Source organism: Callithrix jacchus, chromosome 2, assembly GCF_049354715.1.
Source record: "Callithrix jacchus isolate 240 chromosome 2, calJac240_pri, whole genome shotgun sequence".
Lineage (NCBI taxonomy): Eukaryota > Metazoa > Chordata > Mammalia > Primates > Cebidae > Callithrix > Callithrix jacchus.
In genome coordinates this window covers 155,924,635-155,949,838 of record NC_133503.1, presented here as the reverse complement: position 1 = coordinate 155,949,838, position 25,204 = coordinate 155,924,635, and the positions used below count along the sequence as shown (strand labels likewise).

Sequence of the window (25,204 nt, the reverse complement as noted above, 5' to 3'; positions counted from 1 at the left end):
TAATGTTATCAGAGACCAACCAAGTTAAGGAGAAAATCATATCATAATCTGTATAAGCAGTGCCCATGAGTAGAAGATTCTCAGGTAAGAAGGGACCGCATTGGAGGTGGGAAAGCTAGGTGGCCAAATTCCTGAAAAGTATCATTAACAGCCCCCATGGGGAAAATGGATCTAAGCTAGCATTTTGGTAGCCCAGGTAAGAGACAGAAAAATCCATTCATAGTAAAAGCTCTTCCTGCTATCCATCACAGGAATCTCTTCAGACACAGGAAAGCAAATCAGAACTCACCATTTTGGCTTTTTATGCCTGGGAGGAAAGGAGAAGAAAGGAAGATGAGCCATAATCAAGCAAAGCTAATTAATTACAGCCAAACTATTATAACACTGTATGTAGGAGTCTAACAAATTCAATCATGTATGTGAGATCTCATTGTTGCAGAGCTAATAAAATAAGGACAAGGGCTGGGATGAAGGGATGGAGATAGCTAACTGCCAGGTGTGTTAAATCTGAGTTGGTGCTAACATGAGGTTTGTTAGTCTGTATCACAGTTTACTATATCTTAAATAGTAAACAAAGGTCTAGCCAAACAGAACAATCATTAAGGGTCTGTGTGTGTTTGTGTGTTGAGGGCTGGGAGAGAAGGAGAATTAAGGGCAGAAAATTCCCAGGTGAGGTTCCCTTCCCTCTCTGTGGATTAATGATGCATGGTAAAAGCATACAGATTTCTCCTTTCTCCATTAGCTGGAAAGGGACAAAAATACTTGCTGGGAATATGACAGGGTGTGGTGAGGGAAAGAGACATCTGGGGCTGACAATCTTAGCCAAAACCAACCAAACAAATGGCTTGCTAGCACCTCCTTGAATTGGAGGAATAATCCAAAGCCGTATATCTCACTCCTCCAGAGAGCTATCTGTGAATATGTAGAGCAAACAGGATGCAGGGCATTTAATACAATTACTGAGGAAGGCCAAAGCCCAGATCTTGCTAGCAACTGGGATTGTAGGATCCCAGCACACAGCCCAGCTCAACTAACTCCACCTCTTCTCCAGCATGTGGGTCTTCAGGTCAAATCCTCAAATTGAATGCAGCTCTGGGACAAGACATCAAAGTCTAATTTGAGAAGGTAAAATGCAAGACAAGGACAACTTCCTGACATTAGAGAGTGAAGAAAAGATCCTGAGTGAGTTGTTCATGTTCAACTTAAGTTTTACAAAGAGAAAAGACTAAGCAGGACTCCTACAGCAAGAAAAAAAATGAAAGAGGGGGGAGGGCTGGGAAGGAAGCAAGAATCTACTTTAGAAGAAAACAGCCCTCTCCACCTTCCCCCGCAAAATCTCCATGAGTGCATTACACTACAAACCTAAAAAAATAGAAATTAAATGAGACATCAGTGATAAAAGAATGAGATAACAATGCAGGCTACAGAAGGAAACAATAAAACAGTAAGACTGTAGAACTACTAAACAAATTAGAAAGAAAAGAAATAAAATAGGCACAGGTGAAAAATAGAGACATAGTGAAAACCCTTGGAAACTTGAGATAACGAGAGTGAATATCTAAGATGATGATATACAAATTAAGGCAATTTGGGAATGGAGGACAGATAATGACAAACAAAATTAAGTGTCCAACATAGGCCGGGTGTGGTGGCTCACGCCTGTAATCCAAGCACTTTGGAGGCCAAGGCGGGCAGATCACCTGAGGTTGGGAGTTCAAGACCAGCCTGACCAACATGGTGAAACCCCGTCTATAAAAATAAATAAATAAATAAAAAGTGTCCAACATAAAGCAGTAACCTTAGTAGTAGGTTCCCTAGCAAATATTAGTAAACTTCACCCTACCTCCCACCATCATGTATGTAAAAACAATGTTTTATGGTTCTTTTGGTCTTCTATATGACAACCTACAGAAGCAAACAATAAAAATAAACTGATAGGTCTTGAAAATTCGCCCTGATGTCTATTCTGTAGTGTTATAAACTTGGTATTTGCGTAACAGTGGTTCTCCTGGAGAAAAGCATTAGAAATTTGATCCCATACACTACTATTATTCACTGAACAGAAAGGAGAAATCTGGAAGCAATCTGGTAATATAAAACTATCAGTTTATGCTGTTGGAGCCTTTATCTAGCAAATTTCCAAAACAACTACAGTCATTAAAATAGTGAAATTATGATTTCCAAGTGGACATATATTTTTATGAGAAGAATAAGACAGTTTCTTTGACACATTTTAACATTTTTCATTAACCAAGGGTCAGACACTTGCTAAAATACTTTTCTGGAAGCACAGAGTGGGTAATATGCAGAACAAGAGAGCCACAGTGGTGTCCACTCAATATTCCTTCACATTGATCAGAACCCATTTCACTGAGAAGTACTAGACTAAAGGATTTAATGAGATGTGCTACTGAAACATAAATGTACATAGCCTGGAGCTGAAAGATTTTACAATAACAAACTCATACACACACAGAACCGTAAATCATTACCTTCACTGCCATTCTGAAGAGAGCGGGCACTTTAGTCGTAAAGTTTTTCCTTAGGTTTAGAAGTGTCTTTGATTGCAAATAATATTCAACAAAAAATTTTATAATCTTAAAAAAGATACTGCTAAATAAAATAAAAGCTACATACTGCCTGCCACATGTAAAGTGCTTGATAAACATTAGTTAGATAAATAAGCCTCAAGACACACAAGACAATGATTTAATTTCCATTGGACATGGCACTGCAGAGGACTATAAATCTCTGAGTCAGTGTCCTTCATTTCATGTTGTTTACAGAACTAGCTATGTAACCAGTACTCTACTCAATATGTAGAGTGTTCACAAATACACTAAAATCATAAAGAATAAGCCACTGTGTAATTAAATATGAATAATGAAGAAAGCACTTGTAACAGTTTGACTTCCATTTTTAAGTGAAAAACAGGACGTTGCCTAAAAAGTTGCTGTGTTTGAAAATGGACCTTTTTATGGATTTATAATATAATTAAAGAACCAACTTTTGTAGTTTGTTCTCAAATATGAGGAGATATAGTTTCCTCATCATTTGAAATGATGACATGGAAGACAGCATGCATAAGATCAAACACATATTACTCAAAATACAGCATTAATGGGCTTGCTCATGTTCCAAGGATGTGTCTTCTTAAACACTGGTTTGTTTCATAGTTCTAACTTTTTTGGAGGGCTTGACTTATCCAAAAATATCGTGGCATGCCAACAAGAGTTAACCTCTTATATTGTGAAACAGAACAAAAAGGGAACATAAATTCTGACAGCAGATCCTATCATAATAGCTCCAAACACTGAACTTTATCAATGTGATGAAAGGTTTCTCCAAGTTTGAAATAGTAAAAGTAACTCTTTCCAAAAGACTGCTGCATATGTGGAGAGTGAAAGAAAGAAACAAACAAAACCAAATACTTACGTTGGGACTAAAGACTAACAAACGCATATGAAGAAGGAAAGTGCCTTTGCTCAAGGTCATTGTGCTAGCAGAGTGACTTGCTTAGTTCACACGCAGGTATTTGTTGGCAAATGTTAAGTGATACAGAAAAAAAAAAGGGACTACATGAATGTTGTAATTTGATGATTACATGCAATATCAACCAAGTAGTGAAAGTATGTAGTACTCCAGTGTTTCAAATGACACAGCAGGTTGGATATGGTGGCTCATGCTTGTAATCCCAGCACTCTGAGAGGCTGAAGTAGGAGAAGTCCTTGAGGTCAGGAGTTCAAGACCAGCCTGGGCAATACAGTAACACCTTGTTTCTAAAAAATTTAAAAAAAAAAAAAAAGAACAGTGCTGAAGGCAATGAGGAACCACTTCTACTAAGCCGGATGGAAATTGCTAAGAACAGAAAGACAATGATGTCATGACGGATGGTTAACTATGGAAGCAGCTGGGGTTTGAGTTTCTGCTAACAGTAGGAGAAAAGAAGGGCCTGAGACAGAGGGGGAATCAGAAATTCTCTATTTTGGTGGCTAAGCTCACACAATCCATTCACAGCTTTTTGTCATTTGATTACTATTGAAACACATCACTTCTCCATTTGGGGGTAATCATGAAGCAAGATTTTAACTCATGCTCTATCGCTACCCATTCCAGGCCACAAATTAAAATAGCCTATTACTACTTTTATGCACATGATAAAGAGATCTTCCATCCCATTCTCCACGCCTTTTTTTCTAAGCAAAGTTCATGTAAACCAGTAGGTCATAGTAAATCCTAATATATATTCCCAGAGTGAGATACTTGGAACATTTTCCTTCTGGATTTTATTAAACATAATGTTCTAAGCATTATGAGTGCTCTAAGGTATTTCTTGAATAATAACCCAAACTGCAGAGTGAAAGTAAGTGGCAATTAAAATCCCAGAGACAGACGGGAACACTGAGACTAAGAAATAACAGCATCTGTTCCTGACGATGGCTGGACTGCTGATCTAGCTTGGGGTCAGTAAACTCGTCCTGAGGGCCAAATCCAGCCCACTGCCTGTTTTCATATGGCCTGTAAGAGCCAAGAATGGTCTTCACAGTTTTACATGGTTGGGGAAAAAAAAAATCAAAATATTAGCATTTTAAGAACACAAAAATTAGATGAAATTCAAATTTCAATGTTCATAGTTTCATTGAAACACAGCCAAATTCTTTTGTTTACATATTGTCTATGACAACTGGATATAGGAGAGTTGAGTAGCAGGGACTTTGAGTATGGCTTACAAAGCCTATATTTACAATCTGACCCTTTACAGAAAAGGTTTGCAGACATGAGCTTGATCAGAACTTCAAATGCAATCTGTGGTGAAGGAGCTGGTTTGTTTTGAGTGTTTGTTTTCTCTAACCCATCATGGACCTGAGCAATGCTTTTGTGGAATACAAGAATCATAAACTTTGGATGCTGCAGCGATGTCGATTTGTTATACATTTCCTAAATGCTTACTGTCAATTTCTGTATTGATCTTTTTGCATACTCAAACAGATATTTTGTGGACTGGCACCAGTCTGCGGATGGTTCTGTGAAGGTATTCTTTGTGTTCTCTAGATCACACAAGTTTTATAAAAGCACTGATCTAGAGAACACAAGAATACCTTCACAGAACTTTTTGGAAAACCTTACTTATTCCTTCCCTATATACTTTCAATATGATGACCACTAAAAATATCAGTAAATAAATATATTTATCTGTAAAAACATAAACTAGATAAAATGATACTTTTTCTATGAATCTTTTCTGAGTGTTATGCTTTATGCTTTAAAATTATAACAATTGTTTCTTCCTTACCAACTGCCACATGATATATTTTTACTATTCTCTTAGACTTTGGATAAAAGAAAAAAAAATTTCTTTTTTTAAATTTTGTGCTTTGGGGAATGATAACTCAAATTTCATAAACAAAGCTATTAGTACAAATGGTTTTTGGACAATCTGTGCTGTGATTTTGGAAACTGTGTGTGAAAGAAGAGAGTGGCTGGGTGCGGTGGTTCATGCCTGTAATCCCAGCACTTTTGGGAGGCCGAGGCGGGTAGATTGCGAGGTCAGGAGTTCAAGACCAGCCTGGCCAAGATGGTGAAACCCCATCTCTACTAAAAATACAAAAATTAGCCAGGTGTGGTAGTGGGCACCCTACCTCAGCTACTCGGGAGGTTGAGGTAGAGAATTGCTTGAACCCAGGAGGTGGAGGTTGCAGTGAGCCGAGATAGCACCACTGCACTCCAGCCTGGGCAACAGAGCAAGACTCTGTCTCAAAAAAAAAAAGTATTTGAGTCCTTGCACAGACAACGGTTTTTTTTATGTCTAATTTTATAAAAAGTTGAATAGATTTCATCTTATTTTTGCATTATAATGGCAAAGTCCCTAGATATGTCAAAGGCCACAGAAGTAATTTTTAGCTTAGGTACAAAACGTGCCTTGACCCTGTTTTATATGATACTCTTTGGTTTTTAGTGCTGCATTAAAAAAATTAATATGCAAAAAATCATTTCCATGAAAATTTTTTTATTGGCTCAAAGTTAGTAGTGACTTACTTTCAAATTTCAATCTTTATCTCTCTAGGGAATGCTTAATGGTACTACAATTTTTGTTTAAGAAATGAAATAATTTCTAAACATTTTTAAACTTTAAGAAAGATAAAAAAGTCATTGGCACAATAATGGAGTTTCATTATTAGGTGTCAGATGATAAAACATTCAAATAAGAAACAGTACTGGGATTTCATGGTGTCAGTAGAAAGGAAATTCTATAAAAAGAAACTCAAGGTGTGTTTAAGTATGTGAAAAGAGCAAATCATCCCTAAACCTGTTTTATTAGAAGACAAATAGGAAAATGGTTGCTTTATTTGTTGTTATAGAAGAATGTTGTTGCTAGCAAAGGATAAAATCTCAAAGCAGAGGGAATATAAAACGGCTGTGGATTAAACTTCTGCAAATATCCACTCTACTACACAGCTCCACTGGCATAAAGCAGTCAAAATAGTAAGATATACTCATTCAGAACAATGACACAATGTTTATAAATATTTATATGTATGCTGAACTACACCATTACTAAAAGCTGCAGCTGTGGTATAGAAAGAAAACTAGGATTTGACTGGAGGCCTCATTTTGCCAATTACTAGGCTCCAAATGATTCTGTGGAAGTCACTTAACCAGCTGGTGCTGTGGCTTATGCCTGCAATCCCAGCACTTTGGGAGGCCGAGGGGGTGGATCACGAGGTCAGGAGTTCAAGACCAGCCTGGACAAGATAGTGAAACCTGGACTCTATAAAAATACTAGCTGGTAGTGGTGGCAGGTGCTTATAATCCCAGCTACTGTGGAGGCTGAGGCAGGGAATTGCTTGAACCTGGGAGGGAGAGGTTGCAGTGAGCTGAGATTGTGCCATTGCACTCCAGCTTGGGTGATAGAGTGAGACTCTATCTCGAAGAAAAAAAAAAAAACAAATTACTTAACATTTCTGAGCCTCAGTTTATTTATCCATAAAATAAATGAGATTCTACCTACCTCAGAAGAATTAAGGATGATACACGTGTCTTGTATAAAGCACTGTGCAAATGTAAGGGGCTATTATTGAGTGGGGAGCTCAGAGAATCTTAATACACATTATATAGATTTATAAATTTTCTGTAAATAAGTGAACTTTTTATACAGCAAAGTAGATTGAGTTGTTTGTACACTTTAACACCCTTTTCCAATATCACTATTTCTTAAAGCAGAAAACATATTGAGGAAAATCCTCATTAGAAAATTTATTATGCAAATTTAACCAATTGTAGTTGTGATCAGTGCTAATGATGGTCAGTGTGCTAAGCAGGAAGACCTTTCATATTAAGAGGATGGAGGACAAAGGTGGTGGGGATGGGTGGGGGCAGGGGCAGGGGCAGTGGGAAAGAAGGAAGAGATGTCAGTCAAAGGCATGTGAAAGCAAACATTTTCCACATTTAATGAGACAATCACAATTAATACAGAAATATTAAAAGTTCTCTGATCCATTATATCTATTTGTTGATTCAAAAATGACAAGCAATAATTATTATGTAGGAACCTTATGCTTTAATGAAATATCTATGATCACTTAAAAACACTATGTTTTCCATTTCAGACTAAGTAGTGAGATGATAATGGATTTTTGCTAACCTTATGCAGATGTACATTAAATGTCTGGTATAAGAACAGCATTTCATTTTCAAAACATGAGATTATTGATTTTCAGATCTTTAGTTGAATGTGTATTCAAAGACTTATCTGTTGCATACAAGCTATTTCTCATCAACTTAAAAAAAAAAAACCCAAAAGACAGGGGAGCTTTCCTGCATTCCTCTAAATGGCAAAACTATCCTAATGTTTGGGAAATCAGTCCTGGGGTCCGTTAGTCTGGATAAAACATTTAAAGAATCATGGTATGACATACAGGCAAGGAAGACCCAGTTACTTCAGTAAGGTTGCTATATATATCCTCTCCATCTATCATCTGCAAATACATTCCTCTGTCTTAGGATCCAAGCCCTCTGCCAAGGTGTACAACTTGTATACTGATTTCTCATTATTTGGAAGTAATTAAGCTAATCAGTTAATACAACAAAAGAAGAATAAGTAATTAAGCTAATCAGTTAATACAACAAAAGGAGAATAAGTAATTAAGCTAATCAGTTAATACAACAAAAGGAGAAGAATAATTACTTTCTAAGAATATTTCCATGTTCCATAGCCCAATTCCTCACTGGATCACCTGTCCACTCCTTGAACATTATGTCCCTGCCTTCCCCACTTCTCAGCCATTTCATGTCTGCCACAGAACACTTTCCTTTCACACCAAATGCTTGATAACCTGGAAAGCGAGTAGAAACCCATATTTAATTTTAAGAACTCATGTAAAGAGGTTATTTTATTGAGAATCCACACAATGTTAGGCCTCTAGATCAAGTATTTTATATAGATAGCCGCATTTAATACTCAAAATGGTCACTAAAATTAGTCATCATTATCCAAAGTTTGCTTCCAACATACTGCTAACCAGGACCACACTGCCTCTTTGCATAGGAAAGACCATATTCCTTTTAAAAACACTATTCTTAAAGTAGAAATTATTTTATGGAAAGAGCATCCATCTAATTTCTGACCTCCACTCCAATGTTTCCACATTGCACCAGCTATTGGGTAACATACACGCCATACTCCAACACTACTTTCTGGAATCTGCCTAAGAAATAGTTCCTCGGGTGAAAGTCTCTATACTCTTTCCAGCATTGAAATGCACATCTCCTGCTTTAGATTAACCTAACAGCAAAGTCTTAGTTAACTTGAAGTTCCTCTAACAAATATTTATTGAGCACATCTGATGTGCCATACTAGATGGAGACCTCAAAGAACCTGCCCCTCCAGCTAAGGACTGTAATACAAAGGAAGATGGCAGCACAGATGGAGGACTCTACATCCTTCCATCAATCTTGATACCCCAATAGTTTTCTTCCTTCAACAGCAATTAGGTTACTTTAGAAAAGGATAAGATTTTCGATCTAATCACTTTTCTGCCAAGCTAATACAGTGCGATTTACCATTTCCTCTGTACAGAGATTTATTAATACACAAATACTTTGCAAAGCATACCTTGTAAGCTTACAGCAATATTTTATTAGGATTACAACTGCAATTAAAAATTCCAAAGCTGCGATAGATTTTATAGTTTAATAAAGAATGTTTTGGCAAATAAAACACACCTCTAAAACTTACATTTTAAAGTAGGGCAGGAAAGTGATGTTAGCAATACTGTTAAGACTAGGCACCTCCAAACGCCTCACCTCCCAAGGAAACATTGAAAATTCAAAAAAAACCTTTCAGAATTAACATTGTTAGAAGTCTAGAAAACAGAAAAAGGTTTATCGCAACCAGGCAAATGCTGAATCAAGACAAAGGCAATTTTAAAATGGTAGAAGAGCACTGTAACACTTGCATATGTTCTAGCCCTAACCTGTTTCCTGGCTCAGCAGCAGTCTTAAAGGTAACAGTCTGCACTTCCAGTATGAGACCCTGGCAACTGGTTCTGAAGGCTGCACAGTGTACCTTATTTATAAAGAATTGTTTTTGCTGTTTCTAACCTGTATAGAGGCTACCTAAAGAATTTTGTTTCATCTAACTCAAAATACGTGCAAGGTGGAGCCCCTGCAGATGCCTAGAACAAAAGATTAAAGTTGAGGCATACCAGTCCCAAAAATAAGGAAGGAAAAGTTGGAGAGAGGTTTTTTTCTACTAAAAATACAAAAATTAGCTGGGCATGGTGGCATGTGCCTGTAGTCCCAGCTACTTGAGGAGGCTGACGCAGGAGAATTGCCTGAACCCAGAAGGCGGAGGTTGCGGCGAGCCGAGATCGTGCCATTGCACTCCGGCCTGGGTAACAACAGCGAAACTCCGTCTAAGAAAAAAAAAAAAAAGGAACCAAATGAAAATTCTGGAGCTAAAAACTACAGTGACTCAAATAAAAAGCTCATTAGAGCGTTTCAACAAAAGATGTGGGTCAGCAGAAAACAGAACCAGTGAACATGAAGACAGGTCCGCTGCAATTATCCAATCTGAGGAGCAGAAAGAAAAAAGGATGAAGAAAAAGGACCAAAGCCTAAAAGATCTGCTGGAAACCATAACAGTGTACCCACTTACACATAATGGGAAGCCCAGAAGAGAAGGAAAAAAAGACAATTTGAAGAAATAACAGCTAAAAACTCCCCAATGTAATAAAAGACACAAATCTACACAGTCAAGAAGCTCAGGGAACTCCAACAAGGATCAGTGCAAACAGATCTGCAACACAACATCTAATAATCAAATTACTGAAAGCCAAGGAGTTTTTAAGCAACAAGATGAGAGAAGAACTTACCACATAGAAGTGAGCTTCAATAAGACTAAGAGAAGATTTATCATTGGACACTATGGGGACCAAGAAGGAGTGAGAAAATACTTTTAAAGTGCTAAAAGAACAAAAAATATTGACCAAGAATTCTATATATGACTAAGCCATCCTTAAAAAATAAAGCAGAAATTACAACATTCCCAGAAAAACACTGAGGAGATGTGCTTCTAGTAGACCTCCATTGTCAGTAGGCAAAAGAGAGTTCTTTAGATTGAAATGAAAGGACAAAGTTAAGTCAAAGCTACAACAAAGACATAAAGAATGCAGTTAAAACTAAGGAAATGGGGCCAGGCATAATGATTTATGCCTATATTCTTAGCACTTTGGGTGAATTGCTTGAGCCCAGGAGTTTGAGACTGGCTCGGGTAACATGGAAAAAGCTTGTCTCTACAAAAAATACAAAAATTAGCTGGGTATGGTGGGCACATGTCTGTAGTCCCAGCTACTCAGGAGGCTGGTGTGAAAAAAATCAACTGAGCCAGGAAGGTCAAGGCTGCAGTGAGGCATCATTGCACCACTGCACTCCAGCCTGAGCAACAGAGTAAGACCTTGTCTCAAAAAAGAAAGTAATCAAACAGGTAAATATAAAAGCCAGTATATATTTTAAATTTGTAACTCCTCTTTTTATTTTCTACATGATTTAAAAGACAAATGTGGCTGGGCGTGGTGGCTCATGCCTGTAATCCCAGCACTTTGAGAGGCCAAGGCGGGTAGATCACCTGAGGTCAGGGGTTCAAGACCATCCTAGTCTACATGGTGAAACCCCGTCTTTACTAAAAATATAAAAATTAGCCAGGCGTGTTGGTGGCTGCCTGTAATCTCAGCTACTAGGGAGGCTGAGGCAGGAAAATCGCTTGAGCCCAGGAGGCGGAGGTTGCAGTGAGCCAAGATCATGCCACTGCACTCAAGCTTGGGTTACTGAGCAAGACTCCATCCTCCATCTCAAATAAAAAAAAAAAAAGACAAATGCAAAGAACAATAATTTTAAACATATGTTAATGGGCACAAAATGTATCAATGTAATTTACGAGAACAACATCAGGAGGAAAACATACAGAAGCAGAGTTTTTATATACTATTATGTTGGTATTAAGTAAAAGTAGACTATTATAAGTTTAGGACATTAATTGTAATCCCCATTCACAAAATGAAAAGAGAAGTGAAACAATATACTACACTAAAACATCAACTAAACACAAAAGAAGGCAGTATTGGAGGAAATGACAAAAAAGTATAAGACATAAAGAAAACAAATAGCAAAAAGGTTAAGATCCTTGTCAGTAGTTACTTGAAGTATAAATGGATAAAACTCTTCAATATAAAGGCAGAGAGATTGGCACAATGGATTAAAAACATCAGAATCCAACCATATACTGTTTATAAGAAACTCATTTTAGATCCAAAGACACACATTGGTTAAAGTGTATGGATGGAAAAAGATATTGTATGCACACAATGACTGAAAAACAGTTGGTGTGACTAAATTAATATCACCCAAAAAGGTCAAAAAGTTTTACGAGACAAAAAGATATTATATATTGATAAAAGGGTCAATTCATCAAGAAGATATAACAATTATAAACATATAGGCACCAAATATCAGAGCTCCAAAATGTATGAAGTCAACATTTATGAAATTGAAGGAAGAAATAGAAAGTTCTACAATAATAATTGGAGACATCGATACTTCATTTTCAATAATAGAAAGAATATCTAGATGAAAAACCAGTGAGGAAATAGAGGACTTGAACACCATTATAAACCAATGTAGTCCTGTCTTGGGACCTATGCACTTATTATTCCTACCACTTTCTGCACTGATTTGCACCTCTTCCTGTCCTTGCTCATTTGTCACCTTCTCAATGAGGCTTTCCATGCTCATGCTTATCCAAAATTGCATTCTTCCTTCCTCCTCACTCCCTGCCCCATTGGAAACTTCCTTTCTTCTTGCTTTATAACTCCCCCACTTAGCACCTATCACTGTCAACCACAGGACACATTTTACTTTGTTATCTTGTTTGCTGCTTTTTTCCCTTTATTGTACTGGAAGTTCCAAGACAGGTACATGGCTTGTCCTGATTGCTGCTGCATCTGTTGTGCCTAGAGCAGTGTCTGACATATAGTAGATGCTTGGTAATTATTTGTTGAAAGAATTAATGAGTGCAGATGTCAAGCAGACAGATACATATATAAGTATCAAACAAAAGTGCTTGATGGGAAGATGTAAGTTTAAAAGTCAAAGGAGATTAAAATGGATATTACTTTTTTCAACATAAAGATGTAGAAATTGGTTCAGATAGGTAAATGAGTATGTACAATGATACATCATCTTCTCATTATCTCACAAGCTGAAGCAAACCTAGCTGGTAGAAGAGACCAACATTTTCCTGGTGCATATTCCAAAGGGATATTACCATCTGGACGTTTAAAAACAAGAACACTAAAACACATAATGAAATAATGTATCCTTTATAGTGATTTTCTTATTGCAACTCTTGATGACACCTCAGGTCAATACAAAAGTAAATGTATTTCAGTGAAAGAATCCTACGGTCCAAACCAATGAGGCTAGGGCACAAAGATTTTCTAAGCTCTAAATTAGTCTAAGGATAGAATTTAGGATACCTAGTGATATAGAGATAGCTTGTCCTCCTTTCTATTACATTGTGACAGGAGCATTCAGTTCAAGGTTGACCTCTCTTGTGGTTATTTAGTATTGCTGAGTGAAGAGAGATCAAGATGTTTTGTAAAACAGGTGTCCAAGTTTGAAGGCTGAACTTTCATCATAAATATCAATATGTCTGACTTGTTTTCTTGCCAGGTAAGTAGCCACTTCATCTCTTTGTGGAGGTGAGGGTTAAGTGACTCTTCCACAGCTAGTGGCAGAGATGGGGCTTGACATCAGGTCTCCAAACTCCAAGCTCAGAGAGTATTTCACTTTCAATCCTCTGTGCCTTTTATACTCACCTAATAAAAGATATCGGGTCACACTTCTGGAACACTGTGGGTGGGATCCTGAGGCTGTCTGTATTTGTAACCTTCTCCAAAGCACCTATCATTGCAGGAAACAGAAGAAGCTTGCTTTTGTCAGAGTCTCTTGTATCTTGTCCTTGTACCACATGGTCCAAATGTTAGGCTCTAGGCATCTGCCCTTCTGTACTCTTTCTCTATCTACATCCAGTCAAGGACTGGGGAATACCGAAGATAAACAGGAGCTAGGATAACTGCTTCTATGTAAAACAACATTATGGTTAGGCTTGAAGTTTTTAAAAATCACTATTTGGATTAGGAAAAACATTAATAAGTAGAGTCAGAAACTTTATTGTATCCACAAGGATTAAGAATGTGATCTTAAAAACAACAAAAAACTATTTCCTTGGGAGGCCAAGGCGGGTGAATCACTTGAGGCCAGGAGTTCGAGATTAGCCTGGCCAACATGGTGAAACCCTATCTCTATTAAATATACAAAAATTAGCCAGGTGTAGGAGCACATGCCTGTAGTCCCAGCTACTTGGGAGGCTGAGGCAGAATTGCTTTAACCTGGGAGGCGGAGGTTGCACGGAGCCAAGATTGTACTATTGTACTCTAGCCTGGGCGATAGCGAGACTCTCTCTCAAAAAAAAAAAAAAAAACTATTTCCATTGATTTTATGTTTTAAAATTTACTAGTTGTTTGTGATGCAAGAACAACTTTAAAAAGAAAGAAGCTGTGCCTAATCCCATCATCAAAATGGTTGAAATGAAAATTAACTTTTAAAAAGTGGGAGAAATATACACACTGGTTTAGAAAATTCCAACAGTAGAGAAAGGCTTGAAACACAAGATAAAAGCCTCATGATCATCTAACATCCCAGTCCCACTCTACAAATTGATTATTCTTAATTGTATGCATTATATTTCTGTTTCCTTCCAGGACAAAATATCTTTTCTACTATAGGAGTTGGTATTGGCATGTATTAATTTAATGTATGTCTGTATGCAGAAGAACATACACAAAACTACCCATATTGTTCAGACTTGTACAACTTGCCTTTTTTGACTGTTTTATCCTGAAGGTCTTTCAATAGCAGCACATATTTTTTCAGGGAGCATACGGTGTTCTATACTACCGATGTAATGTAATGAATTCAACCAGTTCCCTACAATGGGCATTTAGGTTATTCCCAGTTTGTTACTATTATTAGCAACACTTCAATGAACATCTTTGTACATACATATTGGTGTACTTTTACAATTATATCCTTAGGGAAAACTACTAAGAGTATAGGGTCAAAGGGAATGTGCATTTACAATTTTGACAGGTATTACCAAATTGTTCCCTAATATCCTTGGACAATTTGTATGCTAGCAAACAGCTGGAGACTATAATATCCAACTTCAATATAAAACTTTCAATCGGGCTGGGCGCGGTGGCTCAAGCCTGTAATCCCAGCACTTTGGGAGGCCGAGGCGGATGGATCACGAGGTCAAGAGATCGAGACCACCCTGGTCAACATGGTGAAACCCCGTCTCTACTAAAGATACAAAAAATTAGCTGGGCATGGTGGCACGTGCCTATAATCCCAGCTACTCAGGAGGCTGAGGCAGGAGAATTGCCTGAACCCAGGAGGCGGAGGTTGCGGTGAACCGAGATCGCGCCATTGCACTCCAGACTGGGTAACAAGCGCGAAACTCTGTCTCAAAAAAAAAAAAAACCAACAAAACTTTCAATCAACAGGTACATACAATTAAAAGTATGATGTAAATATAAACTACACTTGTGTATTCTATCCCACGATCCCATGTACTCCATCACTGGGGCTACTATGATTTACGTAAGTAATTACCATTAAGTATACCATATCTGGGACTTTTTGTTACCAAACAACATTAATTCACTGAGAAAACAATTCATACTCATTGCTATAGAGTATTCTGTAAGTATAATCCTGGGAGTTGGAAGCCAGCCCAGTATCTATAATTGGAACCATACAAGAGTGTGTTGTGTGTGTCAGTTTTTGAACAGTAACTTTTCATTCTGAAATGTATCTAAATCAGCTTGTAAAATCTCAAAATCAAAACATCTGTTCCTTATCTCAATGCAAGGGTTAATCAGAAATATATAGTAAATACATATTCTATTTTCCTCAAAACTAATAAGAAATAATTCATAGGCCAGGCCCAGTGGCTCATGCCTGTAATCCCAGCACTTTGGGAGGCTAAAGCGGGGCAGATCACCTGAGGCCAGGAGTTCAAGACCAGCCTGACCAATATGGAGAAACCCCATCTCTACTAAAAATACAAAATTAGGCAGGTGTGGTGGCTCATGCCTGTTAATCCCAGCTACTTGGGAGGCTGAGGCGGGAGAATTGCTTTAACCTGGGAGGCAGAGATTGTGGTGAGCCAAGATTGAGCCACCGCACTCCAGTCTGGGCAACAAGAGTGAAACTCTGTCTCAAAAGAAAGAAAGAAAGAAAAGAAAAGAAATAATTCACAGTAGTGTTCAAGTTAAATGATGTGAACAGATTTTATCATTTAACTTTGGTTCATTTAAACTGGATCAAAGGTCTAAAGGATATATGAAAATTTTGAATTTTAAATTATGAAGACAATTGTCCTGTAGATATCAGAAGAAAGGAGACAGAAGAAGGCAGTGGTTAAAAGAGAGTTACTAAAAACTTTTTTTGTAAAGTGAGACCTGTAAAGCTAATCTTAGCTTCTTTCTTTACGAGTTATGTGACTTCAGACAAATTACTTCACTCTCCATGCTTTAAATGAGGTAATAGAAAAAAAAAAAAACAAAAGCTTTTTTTTTTTTTTTTGAGATGGAGTTTTGCTCTTGTTACCCAGGCTGGAGTGCAATGGCGCAATCTCGGCTCACTGCAACCTCCGCCTCCTGGGTTCAGGCAATTCTCCTGCCTCAGCCTCCTGAGTAGCTGAGATTACAGGCACGTGCCACCATGCCCAGCTAATTTTCTGTATCTTTAGTAGAGACGGGGTTTCACCATGTTGACCAGGATGGTCTCGATCGCTTGACCTGGTGATCCACCCGCCTTGGCCTCCCAAAGTACAGGGATTACAGGCTTGAGCCAACGCGCCCGGCCGAAAACAAAAGCATTTATCCCAGTACCTGGCACTTAGATAGTACTACATGAATGTGGACTGCTATTAATCTACAGCCATTATTACTCAATTATTAAGAGTAGGTTTGAAAAAACAGAAAGGAATGTCTCCTTGAAAATAGACAAAAAGGTAATAAAGGATGGGAAGAATTTGACAGTAGAAATTTACTGCCTAATTAACACATTTATCCCCTTTCTCTGAACAATGAACATGTTATCTCCAGAGAAGCAGATCACAGTACAAGTTTGTCAGATTTCCACATTACGATTTTGGTTTTCCAAAACTCTTGCAGACTTTGGCACAGTAAAAATACATCTTGAAACCCTTATTCTGGAACTGAAGAATTGATGTTAGTCTGCTTTGGGGGAAAAAAGCACATTTCCCAGTAAGAGCTAGCAAAGAAACTCAGTCTTCTGACATAAAAGGCAAGGTTTAACTTTAGTTCTTCACCCAATTTTATGAGTTTCATAAAAAAGAAATTAATACAAAATGAAAATTCAAGAATAGAAAATTGACTCTAAAATGTAACTTGAGGCCAGGCGCAGTGGTTCATGCCTGTAATCCCAGCACTTTGGGAGGCCAAGGGGGGTGGATCATCTGAGGTCAGGGGTTTGAGGCCATCCTGTCCAACATGATAAAACCATATCTCTACTAAAAATATAAAAATTAGCTGAGAATGGTGGCGGACACCTGTAATCCCAGCTTTTTGGGAGGCTGAGGCAGGAGAACTGCTTGAACCTGGGAGGCAGAGGCTGCTGTGAGCCAAGATAGCACCATTGCACTCCAGCCTGGGTGACAAGAGTGAAACTCCATCTCAAAAAAAAAAAAAAGTAACTTGAATATTTTACATTTCTTCATAATTGATTGCCACGAGGATTCTGGAAATAGATGGTTAGTTCGTTTCAGCAATAAATTTGTCTTATTTTTAAATGCTCCCAATACAAAGATTCTCTTGATTTGACGTTGTAATTTCTCTTTTTATCTGGAGATTGCAGAAGAGAGATGGTAACTACATGGGCCGCCTATCCCCATAGCTGAGGCCGACTGTACAGAAGACTGAAACCTTTTGTTCCAAGAAGCACGGTTGTGGCCACAGAGTGCTCCTCAGCAAGTGCTACTTGTTCCTCTCTCCTCTTGGACAGGAGGTGACACTCATTTGTCATCCCTTTTACAGAATGTTCACTTTGCAGGAAGGTGTAATATCCCACTATAAAGTCATTTTACTTTCTATTTTTCCATTAAAAAAAAAATTTAGTATCTTCCCCTTGAGAAAGATGCCTGAAGGTATTTCTATACTGGTTTCAGACACTTAGTTACTGAAACCAAAATTGATAGGCTCCTTGGCTAGTAGGGATTTTTATATTCTTCTAATCTTTCTTCTTCCTACTGTAGAAATCCTTTCTACAACATCCTTGATGATTAGACACTGAATTCCAGAGCTGACACTCTAGCAATGCAGAACTGGTTGAGGAATACCTTGTTACAAGTAAAAGAGCAGGGGATGAAATGTTGGGACAGCTGGGGTTATATTCCCACCCCACTCATGAAGGCAAGCCACTTATTCCATTGTGCACCTTGGTTTTCTTTCCTCTAAAATAGAGGAGTTGTTATTTATTGATCACTAAGATGCCTTTGGAGGCCTGCCTGTTTGCAAAATATTTCATAAGAAAATCTTTGCTAGAAAGTCCTAATTGTTAGAAATCTGCATCCTTTAACTTCGGCCCAGGCCCTCTAATCTTGACTCCGGAGAGATTCAAATAAGTAGATTTTCACACAGCAGCTTCTTTAGATGGAAAGCTAGGTATCACATCTGCCAGAAGCATTCCTTCTTGCAGATTCCTTAGACTATATTTATTGTTTGTATATTATGAATATCCCCTTTAGTGTGTATCCAGATGATACAGTGGTTAATAGGACAGAGCTCATTCATGGCATTTTGGTGGAAGAAGGTAAGTGGAAGGCTGAAGTTCTGCAGCTCATAGTGTAAGCATTTTAAACGCTTTACTTTAGTAAGACGTTAAATAAAGAATATTATTTTAGCAATCTGCAAATGATTGACAACAGTTGACATTTAATTAATTACTATTTTTATGAGCCAAGGTTTCGCTGTTTGTGAGATTTCTAAATCCTGAGATGGGGGAACTTGTGTTGAAATGCAGTGAAAGCCATAGAGACCATGGAAGAGAGTTAGGCTTTTGGGCCTTGAATTCAATGGGCCATGGACTGTGTGTGCATTTTGGGATTCTGTTTCTGATTTTTTCTTTTCTTTGTGGGTGGAGGGGGAGGTTCTTGCGTCCTTGCTCACTGTTGGTCTGTCTGCTATTACTTCACACTGCTGCCAATGGACTTGACTATAGCAGTGGATCTTTATTCTTCCAATTTCCTGCTTCTGATCTAGTGTGGGTTTGGCAAGCACATGACCAAACATTTTAGAATGTCCAAGATTAAAGTAAATAGACTGAGATACCATTCTTCATCTATCCAATTGGATAAAAACATAAAAGAATGATTACTATTGTGGGAATGGGGAACACAGACAAACTCTTGTTCTGCTACAGAGTGTATTAAAAGGTATTAACATGTTGGATAGCTGTGATATTGTGAACTATATATTTGGTTTCTGTCCCCATTTCCTGGCATACAATTTCTAAAATCCTTGGATTCTCCAAAGGGCTGTCTTTTTGGTATACTAAAGTTGATTGCTAGCTTTGGTGGGGCTGGTCACCAGAAAGACAAAGGCAGGATCAGAGGATTGCAACTTGCAGCCACATCCTCCAACCTCAGGGAAGGGGAAAGGGACTGAAGATCAAGTGATCACCAGAGGCAATGGATTAATCAATCATGCCTATGTAATGAAGCCTCCATAAGAACTTAAAAGAGCAGGGTTCGGAGAGCTTCCGGATGGCTCAACATGTGAAGGTTCCTAGAGGGTGGTACCCCAAGGAGGACACGGAGCCTCCAAGGCCCTTCCCCCACACCTCACCCTATGCATCTCTTCACCTGTATCCTTTGCAATGTCCTTTATAATAAAACGGTAAATGTAAGTAAGTGTTTCCCCGAGTTCTGTGTGCTGCTCCAGCAAGTTAACAGAAACAAAAGTGGGAGTCGTGGGAACCCCAACTTGAAGCTGGTCATTCAGAAGTTCTGGAGACCTGGACTTGCAACTGGTGTGCTATGGGGACAATCATGGGGACTGAACCCCAGCATGTGGGATCTGACACTATGTCCAGGTAGACAGTGGTGGGACTGAATTGGAGCGCACTGCAGAATTACTTGCTCACTTGGTGGTAGAAAGCAACTCACACACGTTTGGTCATGGAATTCTTATTCCGTGTTGACGACTGTTACTGTGGTGGTGTAAGAGAAGAGAAAAAAAGTGGTTTGAAAATTCTTCCCAAACAATAGCTATTTGGCAGCCTATTTTAAAAGCCCTAAAACAATGCATCCCCTTAAACATGTGAGACAAATTTCACATTCAGAAATCTGTCCTCAGAAACTAGATGTACAAGTACAGAAAGATGTATGAATAAGGCTTTGATTATAATAATGAAACACTGGAAAGATCCTATATATCCACCTTTAGGGCACTAGTTCAATAAGCTGTGCTGCAGTCATATAAACATGTCATAAAAAATGATACTGTAGGCATATAATTACCAACAAAGAAGTAGGCACATATTAAATTAAAATATAAGTCAGTTCGTATATTACAATCCCCTTTAAAAAACAGTCATACGTATTGCAATAGAAAAATCTGCAATAATATAGACAAATATTAGTTAAGAGTCAGTCTTCAGTATATTACAATTTCAGGGTTTTTAGTTTAAAATTTTTGTTTACTGGTATTTCCTAACGTTTCCAAAACATTAGTGCTGTAATTTAAAGCTGGCTTAGACTTCTGTGTACACACAATGAATTCATCACACAAGTTATCTCTTCTCTCTCCAAAATTTCACTAGAATGACAATATAAGAATGTAAAAGTATTGAATGATAAAATCATGCCAAATGGGAGAATTCAAAAGCAGATGAGAGATTTCAGCAATGAAGCTGGAGAGAAAAGTGGTTCATTTGAGGATATGAAGACTATAGTGAACTTGATAAAATTTAGAAACAGGATATGGGAGGAGATAAAGGGATCACAAAGAAAATAAGAACTGGGGTTGGTGGTGCTATTCACTGCCTCTGAGAAAATAAGAAGAGTGGGTAGCAAAACACTAGGTAAAAATGGATCCAGTTTTACCTATTGGTAAATAGGGTAAAGCAGGATGCTGGATACACACAGCCACCTTCATGACACAGATTTGGGAATCATCTGCATGTGAGCGAGGATGAAACTAGGGGAGGAAATGTGGTCATATTGGGAGATTTGCTCAGCGATCAGAAGCCAGAGATGGAATCCTGGGGCACATCAACATGTAAAAAGCAGAGGAGGAAGAGCAATCCACAGAGGAGGCCCATGATAAGTGACTAGACAACTGAACGTGGGGTCAAAGAAGCTATGAAGGAAGGAAATAGAGAAGTGAGGACCAAATGTGGTACCAAAAAAGTGGTTCTGTAAAAAGCAGTTATTGTTCTGTGATTGTGATGGGTGTGGGGTGAGAAGCAAGATTCCAGAGCTGGAGGAATAAGGATAAAAATGGAAGATTAGATACAGTGTTTTCAAGAAGCCTGGATGTGACTAGAGAAATGAGAGATGCGAGTATCAACTTTGGGCCATTAAGTTGAAGTTAGAGCTCTGGTTTCATCTCTCTAATATAGGAGAAGTATGCTGAAGTGAAATTATATGCAGCATGACGTAAACTGATACTCTACAAAACTGGTTGTCTGAATAAATTAATACAGCTTTCAAATGATTGATCACTTTCAACAAAAAAGCAAAACCTGGCATATCTAATTTTTTGCTCTTAATTTTTCTTCTATTTTATATTACCTAAGACCTGACATAAAAGCACAGGGATTTAAAATGCCAAGCTAATTTTTAACATTTGTGGGAGGATGAGGGCAAAAAAAAAACCCACCCTAAAATACAGAAACATCTTCACTCAGCCCATTCATGAAGACACCTTAAAACTAAGCAGCATCACGTTTATAGCCAAATCAAATATGCACTCATTTTCTTGATAAATTAGACATAATTTCAACTATCGTAAGAAAGTAGCCAGAAAGCACTATTTACTGTATGCTGCTGTGTCCTACTCAGTTAGCAGCAGCCTAGTGATCTGAGGACTGCAGTCTTCAGAGGGAATTACCTCTTGATATAGAGCATTTAGGCCAGGCGCGGTGGCTCACGCTTGTAATCCCAGCACTTTAGGAGGCCAAGGTGGGTGGATCACCTGAGGTAGGGAGTTTGAGGCCAGCCTGACCAACATGGAGAAATCCCATCTCCACTGAAAATACAAAATTAGTTGGGTGTGGTGGCACATGTCTGTAATCCCAGCTACTTAAGAGACAGAGGCAGGAGAATTGCTTGAACCTGGGAGGCGGAGGACGTTGCAGTGAGCCGAGATTGTGCCATTGCACCTCAGCCTGGGCAACAGGAGCAAAACTCTGTCTTAAAAAAAAAAAAAAGATATAGAGCATTTAAACACATTTTTTGTTTCTGAGCACATCTTACATCTTTTAAAATAAGCAGGCCAGGTGCAGTGACTCACGCCTGTAATCCCAGCACCCTGGGAGGCCGAGCAGGTAGATCACCTGAGGGGTCAGCCTGGCCAACATGGTGAAACCCCGTCTCTACTAAAAGATACAAAAAATTAGCCAAGAGTGGTGGCGAGTGACTGTAATCCCAGCTACTTGGGAGGCTGAGGCAGGAGAATCGCTTGAATCCACTAGGTGGAGATTGCAGTCAGCCAAGATCGTGTCACTGCACTCCAGTCTGGGTGACAGAGTGAAACCCCATCTCAAAACACACACACACACACACACACACACACACACACACGCATTTCCTAATGTCTTTAGTAACTATATGTTTACATAACAGGCATGATTCGTCCACCACAGCGTATTTTTTAAAAACTGAAATACTTGCAAAAGTACTATTACGTATTCAACAATTTGAATTCCCTAGTTAGGAAGATGGGGCCAAATAGTATCACACTTTTTTCTTTTTGGTAACTATGCATGGCAGAACTTCAACTGCTTTCCTCTTAATGTGGTGTTCTGTGCAGTTAGTTTTTCTTTCTGTGTCTATCTTATAAACATGGATTCTCAAAAATTAAAAACATGTGGCGGGCGCGGTGGCTCACGCCTGTACTCCCAGCACTTTGGGAGGCCGAGGCGGTTGGATCACGAGGTCAACAGATCGAGACATCCTGGTCAACATGGTGAAACCCCATCTCTACTAAAAATACAAAAAATTAGCTGGGCACGGTGGTGTGTGCCTGTAATCCCAGCTACTCAGGAGGCTGAGGCAGGAGAATTGCCTGAACCCAGGACACGGAGGTTGCAGTGAGCCGAGATCGCACCATTGCACTCCAGCCTGGGTAACAAGAGCGAAACTCGGTCTCAAAAAAAAATAAAATAAATAAAAACACGTGATAACAGTGACTTCAGCACATTTTGCCAGGAGCAAAATGCAGAGTGAACAAATAGAAAGATTAAATAATTTGGATACATGCTCTGGTGAATCAGAGAGAATTACCAAACAGATAAAAGCAGGTCTGTTCCCATTTTCAGTAATCTTTTCTATGCTTAACATTAAAAAAAAAATCTACTTCTGCTTTATGATCTCAACAAAACCCACTATAAAGCATGCAGTGGCATAGTGATCTCTGAATTTTGTGAGTTGACAATTTTCCTCAAGTGCCTAGAATATTCTGGAATAAGAAGGTTACAACAAACTTTGTTTCAATAGCAAAAATGTAAGTGGTTAAAACTCTTTATTGGTGGCTCACGCCTGTAATCCAAGCACTTTGGAGGCCAAGGCGGGCGGATCACCTGAGGTAGGGAGTTCAAGACCAGCCTGACCAACATGGTGAAACCCCATCTTTAAAAAAAAAAAATACAAATAAAAAATAAAAACTCTTTATTGGTAAACAATAAACAAAAAATCCCATGTTTAATCAAGAAGTCATGACGGTAACATGGCCTGGGACACTTAAAATACCATAAATTAAGATAAAGTTTGCATTTATTGCATAAGCATAAGTAAACGAAAATGTGGTTTAACAACCCCAAACCTAGTATATCTCTTGGCATACTTTAAAGGTAGTTGCATGCTGGAGAAAAGGGAAAACGTTAGAAGAAGTAAGTCCAAAGTGTGGTGCATGTACAGGTATATATTTAGTTTAATATCTCACAGGCTATAATGAAGTTTGAGAGGAAACTCTCTCCAAAAGACATCACATAAGGCTAAAAAAAAATTGAAATAAATTTCATTTTTTTGTTAAAAAATGAACTGAAGCCCCTCTGAACCTTAGGGAAATCTGATGGTGCTCGGGAATCTAACTCTTCCTAAACCGTCCTCTTTAACTGCTTCCAAAATCTCTCTGTTGGCCTTTCTTAGCCTTTTTCTGTTTCCACTCAGTGGTCCAAGCACTTTTTGTTTGTCTCTAAGTTGAGCGCTTGGGGTTTGACAGGTAGTGACGTGTGGTTTGACACTCTTAACTTGCTAAAGAAATACAGTGAAAAGTTTATGAGTGAAGAATGCTGAGACGATTGTAATACTTTGTACAAATAAAGAACACTCTTATTAAAAAAATAATAAAGGATAGCTAATGAAAATAGAAAATAAAAACTATTGAACATAATTCAATGACTTTAGTGCATAACGGCTATTAAATTAAATGGTTTCAATAATCGTTTTTTGAATGGTGTACTGGTCTTCTGGTTGTGCCAATTTCAGGTGGGTACAAAAAAATTTATAAAATATCACTCAGCTTCTACTAACCATTTGAAACCAAAATCATGTTTTCTTTGAATAAAGCGTAAACAAAATTCCAGGTATTTTAATAGCAGCTTACTTCACTTTCATTCTCTCATCCTAGACACTACAGCAGAGAGAGAGACAGAGAGAGAGAGAGAGAGAGAGAGAGAGAGAGAGAGAGAGAGAGAGAGAGAGAGAGAACTCCATATTTGTTGATATTTGGTCCTCAAAACTCTGGAATCTATTCTTAACAACACAGTTGCTTCGTTTTACCTTCTTGCCCTGAACTAGTCGTCAAATGTTATTCACGGTTACAGTGACAACTCAACGCAACAGATGATTTTGTGTAGATAGGCTGGAGGACAAGTTGACTTTGTTAATTGGGCCCTGAAAGATTTCCATCCCACCTTGGGCAGTTTACTGCACAGCTTGCCAAACTTTAAAGTTATTGTAACTAGTTTCACACAGATGCCAGAGAAAACAGACAAGGGATTAATTGGAATGACCACAAATGCATTCCTTCTGAATAAATTAAAACAAACTGGCTAGTGCCAAGAGACATTTAAAATAGAAAACCTGAAACTAATCATTCCGATCAAGTTTAGCTCTTTTTGATGTTATAGTTGGGAGACATTTCACTTTACAAATAATAGAAAAATACCTAGAAAGGAAAAAGAGAGAGAAAATGTAATAACATTAAGAAGGAATTTTTGCACTGCCAAGAAGTGCCTAAGAAGACAGTATCTTCTGTGTCTGGCATTTTTAAAAAGTTATCATTGTTATAAGTAATAAATGATAAGAGCTATAAGTCATAAAGAAAAAAGTGAA

At 38.2% G+C, this 25,204-nt stretch overlaps 1 protein-coding gene across 11 annotated transcripts in view; it reads right to left on the bottom strand.

Annotated features, from left to right (window-relative positions):
• ARL15 (ARF like GTPase 15) overlaps window positions 1-25,204 on the bottom strand; it is a 436,720-nt gene that overhangs the window by 61,373 nt on the left and 350,143 nt on the right. For 2 of the 11 annotated variants that reach the window (XM_017969921.4, XM_078365508.1), the window contains one exon: window positions 13,374-13,458. The exons of the other annotated variants lie outside the window; for them this stretch is intronic. In XM_017969921.4, coding sequence (XP_017825410.2) covers window positions 13,374-13,458 — 85 coding nt within the window. The remainder of the gene's footprint in view (window positions 1-13,373; window positions 13,459-25,204) is intronic. 11 annotated transcript variants of the gene reach the window in all.